Source organism: Nyctereutes procyonoides, unplaced genomic scaffold (genome assembly GCF_905146905.1).
Source record: "Nyctereutes procyonoides isolate TBG_1078 unplaced genomic scaffold, NYPRO_anot_genome, whole genome shotgun sequence".
Classification (NCBI taxonomy): Eukaryota; Metazoa; Chordata; class Mammalia; order Carnivora; family Canidae; genus Nyctereutes; species Nyctereutes procyonoides.
In genome coordinates this window covers 30,128,714-30,143,715 of record NW_026575160.1, presented here as the reverse complement: position 1 = coordinate 30,143,715, position 15,002 = coordinate 30,128,714, and the positions used below count along the sequence as shown (strand labels likewise).

The window sequence follows — 15,002 nt, the reverse complement described above, 5'->3', positions numbered from 1 at the left end:
TGCTTGGGATCCTCTCCCTTTCCCTCTCCCACCCCCTCTGCTCCTCCCAACCCTGCACATGCAGGTACGTGTGTGCTCACCCTCTCAAATAAATAAATAAACTCTTTTTAAAAAGCAACTGAATCAGCAAGTTTTTAATGAGTTCAAAAAGGCGGCAAAATTACCAAATTAGTATCTCAAGGGATCCAAAGACTGACTGTTCAAGGATTAAATCTAATATACCCAGGGACACCTGGGGGGCTCAGTCGGTTAAGCATCTGCTTTGGGCTCAGGTGATGATCCCAAGGTCCCTTTAAAGACAGAGAGACCAAAAAAAAAAAGAGCCCAAATGCTTCTCCCTCTCCCTCTGCCACTCCCCCTGCTTGTGCTCTCTTGCTCTGTCAAATAAATAAAATCTTTAAAGAAAATCTGATACGTATTTCTAAATATAATCACCTTATATTTATATTTCATAGAAAAAAAATTTATTTTAAAAAATGCATCAAAAAATTTTTATTGTCAAGGAATTGTTGACTTCAAGTTAATTTTATTAGATGATCTTCAGTCTATTTTATAAATCAATAAAAATAAGTTCCCTTCATTAAAATGGGCAAGGGAAAAATCTATAGGCGTATAATGGCCTCTGTGCTCCAAAGGAAGAAAAAAAATTGCATCTTTAAAAATATTAACATAAAAATTCTAGTAAAAGAAGAATAATTAGAATGTATAATAAGTTTTGATATGTGGTCTAAGTTTTCAAAGTACTATATTCCTGGAACATACCAGACACTCAATATTTATGTTAAATAAATGCAAGTATGTGTTCATGAATGAATGACTGAAAATCACATATGCATTTTAAAGTCATTACTTTTACATTAATGAGTTCATTTTGTAGTGATTCTAATAAAATTCCATTACATAGAACTTAGTTCTCTTGTTATTGGGATGGCTATTTTTGAGCTTTAATTTCATCAGTTTATAAACTCTTTAGTACATGAATAAAATTTTGGATCTCATCATAGATATATGGATATGTATATATTAAATTTTTAAATTCCAGTTAGTTAATACACTGTCATATTCATTTCCACTGTACAATATAGTGATTCAATGATTCCATACATCACCCTGTGCTCATGCAAGTGCTCTCCTTAATCTCCATCACTTTTTAACCCATCCCTCCACCCACCTCCCTTCTGGTAACCATCACTTTGTTCTCTATAGTGATGAGTCTGTTTCTTGGTTTGCACCTCTCTCTCTCTCTTTCTATATTTTATTCTCTGAATTACCTGATTTATGTAAATATCTAATGTCTGTTTAATGATGTTGGTCCCAATTGACTCCATAGTCAAATTAACCCATGGGGGATTTATCTGCATTGTGTACTTTCATTCATTCACAGTGCATACATACAAGTGATGTGCTGACATTTCTGGAAAAAAGAGAGTAACCCTATTATATTAGAAACGGGAAAAGATGCTAATGTGAGTTTATAGAAGTCAACTCTATCTTTCAGTTGAAGAGTAGGAGTGTTTTTGGTACTAAATATTTCATCAGCCTACTTATTATTTTATCGAAAAATGTACTCAGAGATCCAAGACTAAAATGAAATTAAAGGTCCTCTTTTTTTAAAAGACGAAATATGGTACATACGTTTAGGAAACAATTTTGGAAATAATCGTTTTGACAATCTGGTTTAAAATCAAACTATCAGGCATCCTGAATACTCACATGAGATCTGAAGAGAAAAATATTTCGGGGTGGAAAGTCTATCTATGGCAAAGTTGTTTATCATCGATCTTCCAAAGAAAAATGATAGCATGCTAAGCTGGAATTTCCCTATGACGTCCTGTACATTACACAAGAAAGCAAAAGAAACTTATTTTCCTATTTTATGTTATACTTTAGAACACATGGATTTGGTAAAACTGATTTTTTATTCAGAATTAAACATTTCCATCAAAAAATAAATTTTAAGAATCCCTGGGTGGCTCAGCGGTTTAGTGCCTGCCTTTGGCCCAGGGCGTGATCCTGGAGTCCCAGAATCAAGTCCCGTGTCGGGCTCCCGGCATGGAGCCTGCTTCCCCCCCTGCCTGTGTCTCTGCTCCTCTCTCTCTCTTTCTCTCTCTCTCTCATGAATAAAGTCTTAAAAATATAAATAAATAAATTTTAGAAGCATACCCATAAACTAAATTAGTCCAGTTTTATTCAATTCAACAAGTATATTTTATGGGCCTCCTCAGCCAAGGAGTCAGAGAGATGCTTGGTACAAAAAAAAAAAAAAAAAAGAATAAGGGTGTCTGCCTTGAAGGACACGTCAAAAGGTGCATATGCAAACAGGACGTCAAGAAGTCCCTATGGTCAATAGGTCCCTATGAGACAAAACTCCTCTGAGAAATTAGCAGCTTTCAAGCTACTATTTTTCTCTTCGGAAAAGTCCATTTTGCACGTTTGCTTCACTTCCTTTTAAAATTACCCAAATACTGAATAACAATAGTGTGAATTGCACATGAGCCTTGAAAATTTCTCCTAGGTCTTTTTTTGTTTTATTTTTTTCTTCTATAGGTCTTTAAGCAATTTTAAAGCTGCATATTTTGAAGCTTATTGCAATAGACTTTTTAAAAAAGAATATTTGTGGCTGATTTATGTCTCACTGGTGAAAACTGTATGTGAAAACTATCTGAAATTCCCATACAGTGCCCATAAATGCAGTTTTATTGGAACACAGCCATGCCCATTTGTTTGCATATTGTCTCTGGCTGCTTTCCCACAATGGCAGAAGCCACATGGCCCACAGCGTTGAAAATATTTACTATCTGGCCCTTTACAGAAAAAGTTTGCGAAACTCTGATCTAAAGTATAGCAATGAATTTGGGGCACCTGGATAGCTCAGTTGGTTAGGTTTCAGACTCTTGATTTTGGCCCAGGTCTTGATCTCAGGGTCATGAGTTCAAGCTCCCCAATGGGCCCTGCACTGGGCTCTGTGATAGACGTAGAGCCTACTTAAAAGGAAAAAAATAATAAATAAAAACAATAGGACATAGCAATGAACCTGGGTTTAAAAAGTAAAGCTTTCTTAGTAGCTTTATTTTCCAAAGTTCACAGAGATGTTTAAAATAAACGTACAAGAACTTCTGAATAGTTTCTCCCATATGCTGCCTCTAGAAGTAGGACTGGTAACCCTCACTAGCAAGAGACTCGATCTCTTGTTGCTCCCACAACCAACTGGGCTCCAGACTGGGCTTTGAATTCCTCTAAACACAGTTGTCAGACCTCCGGGCTTCTACCTTTTCAGCTTAATTTTCACCTACTGATCTGACTGGTACCAGATGAAATTTGTGGGTCTCTTTCAAATTAAGAACTTAAAGTTAAGGGGCTCAATGGTTGAGCATCTGCCTTCGGCTCAGGTCATGATCCCGGGGTCTGGGATCGAGTCCCACATTGGGCTCCTTGCAAGGAGCCTGCTTCTCCCTCTCCCTGTGTCTCTCCCTCTCTCTGTGTCCCTCATGAATAAATAAATAAAATCTTTAAAAAAAAAAAACCTTAAAGTTAAGAACATCACTAGGCATTTGCGGGGCGGGGTGCGATGCCGGGTAGAAGCTCAGTAGGTAGTGCTGAGAAAAAGAACTCTTGTGTGTTTTAACAGACTCAAAGTTTTAACATGAAACAATGATACCTAATCTCTTCCAGAATGAGAATCTTTTGTTAGCGCGCAAACACACACACACACACACACACACAAAATATTTCAGGCTAGTAGGTGTGCTTTTATTTATTCAGTCACCGCAGACAGTACCTGCAGCCCCGAGATTTTCATACCTCCTTGAATGTCTCTATCCTAGAACTCCGAGGTGTAAAACCCACTGTGAGAGAAGTGAAGTTCCGAGGAGGTGGGGGCACTGCAGACCCCACCTGATTTGGTGGGTTTGGAGGTCTGGGAGGTAGTGGGAGGCTGTCAAGTAGAATTACAAAGTAGATCTTAACTTGTGCCATCCCTAGAATAGCAGCTGCTTATTCCTGACACTCTCAAGGTGACTCCATAGCACAATAAAGCCAAACAAGTAGCCACTTTAAATCCTTCCCTGAACACCACCCTGGACTTCAATGAACAGGGTGAAGGCAGTATTTAGAATCCTGTCACTCAGACATCTTCATTTCACCTCTCACTTTAATATATTTTCAAACAACCGCATTACCTGGCCTTGGGCCGTACGCATCATTTCCTCTTTTACTTAAAGAGAAGTGCCAGGCCCCCACTCCCACCCCCAAGTCTCCTCCCAAACTCCTCACCCAGCCAACGTCACCGTCACCCACCCTGTCACCCAAGTCAGCACATCTAGACCTTATCCTCGATGCTTCTCTCTCCTTCACCTTCCACATCTAATCAGTTGCCAATCCCACTCCCACTCCCAAATGTCTTTTTAAGATTTTTTTTACTTTTAAGTAATCTCTACACACCCAACATGGGGCTAGAACTCATGACCTTGAAATCAAGAGTCATACAGTCTACTGCCTGAGCCAGCCTGGGCCCCCCACAAAAAACTGTCTTTCAAATTCATCTTTCTACCCCTACAGCTCACCGTTCCCTTGGCAAAACTACAACAGCTTTGAACTGGTCGTGTCACTCCTCTGCTCGAAATCCATGGCTTTTCACTTCCAATATGACAAAGCCCAAATGAAGCTCACCGAGCCCCTTATAATTGGGCCCTGGCTAGAGTTTCAGACCCATCTCCCACAAATCTGTCCTACACCGCATGCTCCAGTCACAGGGAACATTTCTGAATTCTTTGAAGGTGTCATGCTCCCTCTTGCTGCCAGTCCTACACAAAATCTGCTGCTCCCGTGTTTACATTTTTCCTAACCCATCCCAGGCCTCTACGGGCAATCTCCTTTAGGTGTCCACTCATGAGGCACTTCTCCAGCAGGCCTTCCTTAGCCAGACTTCGACTAGATTTGATGGCCCATGGAGTGTTTCTAAAAGCCCCTGAGACTCTGGGTTTCAGAGAATTCATTCCACAAAGGCAGCACCAATTTCTTTCTTGCCCATCTCGACTTTATTAGTTGCCCTGCGTAGAATATAGAAGGTGGCAAATAAATGAATTAGGGAATTCCAAGCTGCCCTGAGTCATCACCTATAGAGGAAGTACAGCTCTGGTTCAGCTCCTTGCAGCAACCTATGGGAGACTTCTCTGATTTTATCACAGTAAAGCCCCGTTCCAGGACTGAGAATTCTAAGAACTTAGCAGAAACCTTTAAATCATTTCTTTAGATCCCATGAGCAAGGGATTAGCAAATAAGCTTTCTCAGGAAGGATAAGACCTGGCCATAAGGGGACACAAGAAAAATTTGACAAAATAATTATTCTGAGAATTAAGTCTTATCAGAGGGCAGCCCGGGTGGCTCAGCGGTTTAGCGCCACCTTCAGCCCAGGGCATGATCCTGGGGACCTGGGATCGAGTCCCGTGTCAGGCTCCCTGCATGGAGCCTGCTTCTCCCTCTAACTGTGTCTCTGCCTCTCTCTCTCTCTCTCTCTCTCCCCCTGTGTCTCTCATGAAAGAATAAATAAATAAAAATCTAAAAAACAAAAAAATAAAAGTCTTATCAGAATGATGGCACATTGCAAAACAGCTGAATGTCATCATTCTACAATACCTATAAGCCTCTCAGGTTGATCACCACAGAATCATGATCATCACAAAGAAATATTTATTAAACCAGCACATGCAGGAGTCTTGCTATGGTCTGAATACTGTATTAAACGAGCCCGAGAAGGCCCTGACATCCAGGGCTTTACAATTTTGGGAGTCACTGATGTCAAAAGACAGGAATAGGCCCATGGAGCTGCGACCTGGACAAGCCTTGCCCCTGGGAAACAGCTGCGAAAGCCAGCTTGCTCAGAGCCCATAAGAAATCTATTCCTTCTCTACACCAGGGCACCTGATTGAATTTTTACAGGTTTCTTGCTAAAAGAAGCCTAAGGTCCTTGCCAACACAAAGCTCAATAGTTAAGCCACTTTGCAATGCTAATTTGCCTCTCAAACAACTAGCAGGTCAGTACTGGGGGAGCTGGTGAGGTGAGGAGCACCTGAGATGGCAATGTTGTGCTTTGCCATGAGGCACTGAACGTGGGTGATGCGTTAACCTTCAGTCAGGCCCCGCAGCCAGACCTCCGTCATACTGTTTTCCCCTCTTGACCTCAGGGCATCCCAGGGATTTTGTTCCAGGGATGTGCTCTACACGGATGCGTCAGGAATCAGTGGAATCAAAATTGCCAAAATTGCTGCTGAGTCAGAGGTGTTTTTAAAAGTTTGACAAACAACATATAGCTGCCTGCTAAACGGTTAACACCCTTCCCTGGTGGTTCTGCAATCCTATACTTACATGGCAGCTCTATCCCACCGAAATTACAGGTTCCTGTGAAACGACAGGAACAATAATGATACATCTTATAGGGGTGCTCGTGGAAGGGCCTTTTAAACAAGTTTGAGCATTTATGCGTTGACAATTACCATACTAAGTCCTACTTCCTCCCACAAAACAGAACCGGAAAACTGGAAAACCATGATTTCCCTAGTGTACCAGCTGGCTCCACAGGGTATTTTGATTGTCGCATCAAACATAAAATATTGATGAAAGGGCTAAGAAACATAGATTCCACTTCCTGTTTAACAAAGAATTGAGCATTGAAGCTAACCCATCTGTGCCATGTGTTTTTAAGTATTTTAAGAATACCTCTGGACTGTCAAGTAAGTACTAATTTGAACTATTGAAATAGTTCAAAACCAAGGAGGAAATTTTTTAAACTAGCAAAACTGACTAAAAAAAAAATTAATTATATATACATATATTTTACATATATATATCTACTAAAAGAAATTTAATTATATATACATATACTTTATATATTAAAATATACATAAGTTCGATTTCAGCCACATCATGCCAAAGAGATCATCTTAGAACGGTGAAAGTTAAAGCCAATCAAGACTGACATGTTTCCAGGTTGGGACCGCTGTAGGAGTCAACATCTGTCAGTGCTCAGGCCACGCTGTCCAAGAGAAAGGGGTGTGTGTTCCGCGGGTGGTCTCCTTCGGTTCTACAGGAGACAAAGCCACGGCAGAGGAGGAAACCCTGCGCTGTCCTCACTGGATGACATCGGTTCACTGACTAAACGGACTCCTGGTACTCCGACCCCTTTGGCAGCGGGACATCTCGAGAGGAGTTGTGCATCTCCTACTGGCCTTTTGTTTCATGCATCTCTAGTTCTTTTGGTTTGGATAGGCCCAGCCTCGTCCGAGACACACACCTGACACAGTGCCTGCGTACTGACCAGGACAGGACTAGACCCTTGTTTGAGTGGCCGAGTGGTCTTTCTCAGCAGCAATTCTATGAATGCCTGCCAACAAACTGCAGAGATATTTATGACTCTGCCATGATTTTAGATTTCCTCATGCCTTACAAACGAGTAGCACAATGTAAATACAAAATCACCGCCATGGATTTTTTTACAATGTGCCATAACTTGTATGATCAAACAAGGGTGGTCCTCTTCAAAACTGTGATCTTTATGGTTCTTTCATTATAAGCTTATTGTAATTATGCTTCTGTTGCTCAAAGCACTTAATGTTTTTTTTTTAATTTTATTTATTTATTTATTTATTTATTTATTTATTTATTTATTTATTTATTTATGACAGTCACAGAGAGAGAGAGAGAGAGAGAGAGAGAGAGGCAGAGACACAGGCAGGGGGAGAAGCAAGCTCCATGCACCGGGAGCCCGACGTGGGATTCGATCCCGGGTCTCCAGGATCGCGCCCTGGGCCAAAGGCAGGCGCTAAACCGCTGCGCCACCCAGGGATCCCAAAGCACTTAATGTTTAAAAAAAAAAAAGCACTTAATGTTTCTCTTCATTAGGAAATGTCTTTTAAGCTTGCAATACATGTTTTTGAATGATAATACCTAAACTTAAGTAGCACTAGGCTGTTAACAAAGCAAATTATGATGAAGAATCTACACTCTACAGGGCAGATTTGATTTCAAGATACAGTCAAAAGTCATTTAGAAGTTCAAGTGATCAATCTGGGTAATAGGACTAATAACCTAATGCAAGTTCTGACTACAAGCAATGAAGCCACTAGCTCCCCATGAGAAGAAACGTACATACCGTGTTTAAAGGTAATTTCCGAAAAAGAATCCAAAAATATTTTGATCAGAGGCAGGATGTTTAGAAGGAGTTTGGTTTTCATTGATAGCTGTTTTGATTCGCCACACCCATTCTAATACATAAATCTAGTTTGTGTAAAAACCTCTCATCACTTTGTGTTTAGTAGTTATAAAAGTATCTTAAATGATCTTATTAAGCAGAGATTTATGCAATTCTTGGCCTTAGATCCTAATAGTACTGTAGTGACTCTTTGATCCTATTTGAGACTTCTCTGCGGAGCTTATCAGGAACCCCATCCAGTTTTGTAAGAATCTGTGGCACGTAGATTCCGTGGGGTTCTGACAATTCTTGAAGCATTGATCTAGACTCCTGGTATGGATGCCATGACTAAAATCCAAGGTATTCAAGGCTTCAGATGTCTTTCAAATTTTGAACTTGATGTGAAGCCCATGCAAAATTAGGAAAGTACTTAAAATTATCCCAAACTTTATTAGCTTTTCCAATAATAAAACCTAAACAGTGACAGATTTAATATAACCTATAACCCAGGCCATGATAGTTTTACTTCGAAACTAAAGGGGTTATGTCCAGAAAGTTAAATTCTAAGGTATTTAACAATTTGTGATATAAACATATGACTTTTCCCCCCTCATATATCTAGTAAGGCCATGATAGATGAGATTTTACCTGAATTAAATTCTCATCCAGGCCCATAATCTTACAGACAGATAGTCATAAAATTTTATTCAATAAAGATGAATTGAGGATCTTATATAAACAGAGTACTTGGTATGGTAATGAATGTAAAAATATAATAATAAATAATAATAATAATAGCTAAAATTTACTGGGCTAACCGCTTCACATGCATTTTCTCAACAGATTAACCCCAATGACATAGGTCCTATTAGTCTCTAGTTGTAAAGGTCAAGCCATGCAAACACAGATATGTTAAGGGACTTGCCTCAGGTCACACAGCTCAATCTAAACACTCTGAATCACAACAGTCTGAATCCAAAGCCTAACACCCTTGACCACGAAGCAGTAGTGGTCAATGCAGAAAATAAATTTCTTACCCCTTTAGAATTAAAACCAAGAAGAAAGTTTATAATCACTGCTATTTTAGGTGATTGTCTTTCTCATAAATAGTAGAAACTTAACTTTTTAAAATACACCTCTTCTTAGAGCAATTGATTATGAAATAGTTTGGAGAAGAGGAATGAGTATGTTCTTAACAAATGTAGTAGCCATTATAATATATTTTTAAAGATTTATTTATTTATGAGAGAGAGAGAGAGAGAGAGAAGAGGCAGAGACACAGGCAGAGGGAGAAGCAGGCTCCACGCCGGGATCCTGACGTGGGACTCGATCCCAGGACTCCAGGATTGTGCCCTGGGCCAAAGGCAGGCATTAAACCACTGATCCACCCAGGGATCCCTATAATACATTTTTTTTTTTTAACAAATCAACCTCAAAGCATTTTTTTAAGCTATACTAAAACTTATATAAGACGATCTATTAAAAAATAGATCAATAGTAATCTAATTTAAATCAACAATGTGCTAATTAAAAGTTCCTTAGCAATTAGAAGTAGGCCTAGGATATTCATTTTTCTAAAAACTGCATTTTTAGACTGATTGGCACTTACGTTCCTCAATATGCTCTACTAAAAAAGTCTACGATTTATGCCAATTAGCATTCTGACTTTATTACTAGGAAAATAAATGGACAGATCATCCAATTTTTATAGACAGAGTAACAAAAGGTGCTGAAAACGTAAGTACAAAAGGTAATTCCAAGGAGTGAAGCCCTTCTGTCTTATCCACAGGGACGAACTTTCCTTCAATGGCCAATGGCCATTCCTTACCACCTGAGATCCACGCTTACTGCACATGCAGAGAAGACATGGAAAAATATGAAAGTACCTTTCCCCCCCACACACACACACATGTGGGCATTTTTATATTTGACTTTTCTGATACCTAAGTATGCTGATTCACTGGATAATTATGAGCCTAGTAATATTCCATGACAGAGCTGCACCTATTCATTCATCCACATAAGTATAACAGGAACAAAGTAGATACAGTATGCAAAGAACACTTCAAATTTAAAATGCTACATCTAATTACACTTTGCCTAAGACTCTGAACTTAGATTCCACTTTTAAAAACATCCTTAGATGAAGTTTGCAAGCTTTTATGGCTCATTACATGCAAAGTAGGATAAGAGTATAATGTATTACATGTCAGTCGTGTATAACTTCAGGATCTAGTCCTATGACTTCACATTTCCATGATAATTCTGATCCTCCTCTGCCCTTTAAAAATGTATGACTTGTAGGGGCGCCTCGGTGGCTCAGTTAGTTGAGCACTCGACTCTTGATTTTGGCTCAGGTCATGATCTCTGGGTCTGGGATCCAGCTCCTGGTTAGGTAGGTGCTGACTGGTGTTTCCCGTTTAAGATTTTTCTCTCCCTCTCCCTCTGCCCCTCCCCTCCTTCTTGGAAAAAAAAAAAAAGCATAACTTGTAGAATTGGCTTTTTTAAAGACAGATATTTCAAAGGATTTGTTTTCATCCTTAAAAGAATAATAGAATACTGGCAAATACGTGTTAGATTCACTCAGTATCATAACAAGAAAAACTTTAAGCTCATATTACCCACTTCACCCGTCTCCCGTAAAGAAAAAGTGCAATATTCAATCAACAAATGTTTTCTGAGCACCTACTACATGCAAGCATGGCACTTGGAATAGGCAGGCCACAAGATACCCAAGTTTCAAGGCACGAAGTGGGCGAAACAAGGGACCAAACTTAAGTATTTGTTATCAACAGGTTGTTTTTGAGATTTATTTGTTCATGAGACACACACACACAGAGAGAGAGAGAGAGAGAGAGAGGCAGAGACACAGGCAGAGGGAGAGGCAGGCTCCCGCGACCCCAGGGTCACGCGCTGAGCCAAAGGCAGATGCTCAACCACCGAACCACCCAGGTGCCCCTATCAACAAGTTTGTAATTCATCAGTTTCTTAGAAAAAACTAAGAAAACACTTGCACAGTAGTACATCTGGGCCTTGAGAGTACAGTTTCCAGTTGCGAGTAGTTCAGCCTTCGAAGTGAAGGTGAAGCTCTCTATCCGGACGACTGGCTCCCGTGGGTCTTTAATCTCCTCCTCCCAACGCCTTCTATTTTGTTCCCAACATCCCCAGCCTCCTTTACAACAATGAATGACAGCGCATCTTAAAAAAAAAAAAAAAAAAAAAAAAAAAAAAAAAAAAAAGCTATTCCTCTTTCCCCAAAACCCAGCGACCACACACACACCCTCTTCTTTCGCGGGCACGTGTCCTTCCAAAACTCAGCAGGACGCCCCCTCACCTGAAGAAAAGTTTGGAGAGGACGCTGGCCTTTTCCAGGGGCGACCTCTGCATGGTCTCCGCGCGCGTCGGGCCCCGCCGGGCAGGCCGGGCGCGAGCTCCTGCTGCCAAGCGCCCTGCTCCCGCCCCGCCGCCGCGGGCTGCTCGCCCCTTTTTCTCTGACCTGCCGTGATGTCATTTGCCGCCCGCCAGCCTCCCCCCACCCCTGCCCCGCACACCTCCCCTTCGCTTTCGCTCCTTCCCCCGCCTCCAACGCCCAGGTTAAAAGCTGGGCGCCGCCCGGCCCGGCCCCCAACTTGCCCGAGCCGCTTCCTCCACCTGCGCGCGCGGCCGCTCCGGGTCGCTCCCTCCCGCCCGCGTCCCTGCCCTGCGCCCCGGGCCGGGGCCGCTCCAGGTGTCTCCCTCCCGCGCCCCCCTCCAGCCCCAACCCCGCCCCGCGTCCCTACCGAGCGCCCCGCTCCGGGTCTCTCCCTCCCGCCCCCCGCCCGCGTCCCTACCGTGGCAGCCGCTGTCCGGGGTCGGGTCCCCGTCGCTCCGCGGGAGCCCGTCCAGCAGGGGGTCCGCCCCCCGCATCCCGGCAGCTCCGGGTCTCTCCCCCCCACACTCCCCCCCAACCCCCACCCTTGTCCCGCGTCCCTACCCTGCGCCCCCGCCGCTCCAGGTGTCTCCCTCCCAACCCCCCGCAGCCCCCACCCCTGTCCCGCGTCCCTACGGTGCACCCCGGCCGCTCCAGGTCTCTCCCTTCCTCCACCCCCCCGCCCGCGTCCCTGCCCTGCGCCCCGGCCGCTCCAGGTGTCTCCCTCCCGCCCCCACCAGCCCCCACCACCGTCCCGCGTCCCTACCCTGCGCCCCGGCCGCTCCAGGTCTCTCCCTTCCTCCACAACCCCCCCCCCGCCCGCCCGCGTCCCTACCGTGCGCCCCGGCCGCCCCGGGTCCCTCCCTCCCCCACCCCCGCCCGCGTCCCTACGGTGCGCCCCCGCCGCTCCGGGTCTCTCCCTCCCCACCCCCCACCCCCCGCATCCCTACCGCGGCGGCCGCAGTCCGGGGTCGGGTCCCCGTCGCTCCGCGGGAGCCCGTCGGTCCCGGGGCCGCCCCCTGCGCCACGCGGCCGCCCACTCCCGAGCCCCCTCGCTCACCCTTCTTCCGAGAGCCTCGCCGGGTCCGTGCGACGCTCGCAAGGTGCACGCGGCAGCGGGGACAAAATGCAGCGGTGGGGCCCCGGGGGCTTCCGCGGCCGCCCGAGGGGACCGGGTCGCCAGGTGCGGGCCCAAGCCCCGGGGCGCACGCGCTCCCGGGGGGACCCAGGGGGAGGGACGTCCCCGCTCGGTCCCGGGCGCGCTCAGGACTGGCTTCATGGTCTCCTTTGCAGCCCCGCGTGCGTCCCGAAGGCAGGCTCCAGGTGCGTGTTAGGGACCGCGCGGATGAGCCCAGGTGTGTGAACCAGCCCGCCCCCCCCCCCCCAGGGACTTCCTAGTCTCTGGCAGCAAGACGTCGTGCCTGAGACACCCGAGGGAACCCAGGCTTTGAGGGGAGGTTCACCCCGACCCGACCCGGGCCGGGCCGGAGACGCCGGCTTGCACTCTGGGCCTGGGGGCAGCTAAGCCTCTGCAGGTGTGGGTGTGTGGACCGTGCACCTGCAGGATGATGGCTTTTAAAGAGCCCAGGTTTATTGAGTCCTGAATCCTGCTGTGTAGAAGCAAGGACACAGTGAATTCAAGTATCCAAAATGAGGGTAAAAATGTGGGTCTCTTGACTGCCTCCACAACTAAGGAAAGGGTGTCTACTTGTAAGTTAACAAGACGGTTGATTTGTGGTCACCCGAGTACAGTGCAAATAAAAGGTGCCTTTCACCCTAGTAGAAAGGTACACGCATTTAAACTAATGAATGCATTCAGCACATTTGCATAGCTCCGCTTGAATTTCAATGTCACCTTTTTTCTATATTAATGTGGGTTGTACAAACATCTAAACTCTATTATCCTAAATTTTAACAGTATGAGAAAATAGGAGCAAAGATACAACCAAAATGCATGGAGTTAGATACCAGGAAAGAACTTCAGCGTTTCTAACTCGTGATCCCTGCTTCAAATCCTGCACCCGTGTTTTCCTCTCTCCAGTATGACATACAAATTACGGCTCTGTCTGTCTTCATTATTGACTTTTCCCAGGTATGTGAATGAACTCACTGCATCCATTTCCCCACTCCCACTCTATTGTTTGCTAGTATGACCCATCAAATATAATACACACATTCTGAAATGAATTGGCAATCAGTTCCTCTTTGTTACCAAAGAGCAAGTGATAATAAAGGGATTAACAAGTCTCAAAGAACGCAGAAACTGACCAGGTGATATATGGTTTGAAAAGACCCCAAGTATTTGTCAATCCATCTCCTTCCTCTGGAAAGAATAAATGAAATAATTACTATTTCTTGAGTTCTTACTATTTGCCAGGCATCACCTCATGCAAACCTTAAAACAATAAGGGTATTGTTAATAATTATAATAATTATAATTAATAATTGCTAATACCCAATTATTTAAATAATTGGGTATTATTTTCCCCAATTTTCAGGGAAGGAAATAGATAAGAAAAATTAGGTAAATGTCTGTAATGGTAGAGCTAAGATTCAAACTCAGATCTAATTCCAAACCATGACTCCTACCAGTGTGCAGTAGCACTTCAAATCATCCCTCCTGTACTGATATACCGTACTTACACATCAACCCAGTTTTTCTCTTCACATTGGCTTCAGGAAATCATAACTGCTAGACCTCTTCAGGACTGAGATAAGAAAGCAAAAATCTACAAACCCAGTGGCTACTGGAGGGTTTTTTTTTTTTAAGATTTTTATTTATTTATTCATGAGAGACAGACACACACACACACAGAGGCAGAGACACAGGCAGAGGGAGAGGCAGGCTCCATGCAGGGAGCCCCACGTGGCACTCCATCCTGGGTCTCCAGGATCATGCCCTGAGCTGAAGGTGGCGCTAAACCACTGAGCCACCCTGGCTGCCTGGAGTTTTATATTTTTAATAAATGACATTTAATTATAATATCCCATTCGAAGCATGTATACATGCACCTATATAGGAAGACCCCAGATTTTTATCATAAAAGATTATATTCCAAATTTGTTCTGGGCATAAGTAAGACTTCACTATTACTCAGAACATTAACATTTAGCAGATATAAACAAATGAAATGGGACAGGATACTCTAGATTTGCATCTAGGTACGTATCTAATGAGGGAATGTAGACTTAGGCTCCAAGAAAGTGTTCAAATGTGGCTGAAGGTCATGCCTGAAATCCTAAATGTGGCTTTGAGATGTCATGAATAGGAAAGAAATCAATGACCAGGATGAGAATGGGAAGAGGTAGTCAGAAACCATGAAGCTCTTCTTGCCAAGCTGCTTAAATATCAACCCGGAAAATCATATTATAACAGCTTGTATTTCTTGACCACTTACTTTGCCAAGC

The 15,002-nt window shown here is 43.7% G+C and overlaps 1 protein-coding gene across 1 annotated transcript in view; it reads right to left on the bottom strand.

Annotated features, from left to right (window-relative positions):
* CFTR (CF transmembrane conductance regulator) overlaps positions 1-11,592 on the bottom strand; it is a 161,217-nt gene extending 149,625 nt beyond the window's left edge. The window contains exon 1 of the mRNA XM_055314679.1: positions 11,520-11,592. Within this exon, the coding sequence (XP_055170654.1) occupies positions 11,520-11,572 (53 nt within the window). The 5' untranslated portion in view covers positions 11,573-11,592. The remainder of the gene's footprint in view (positions 1-11,519) is intronic.
* Positions 11,593-15,002: the final 3,410 nt, after the last annotated feature.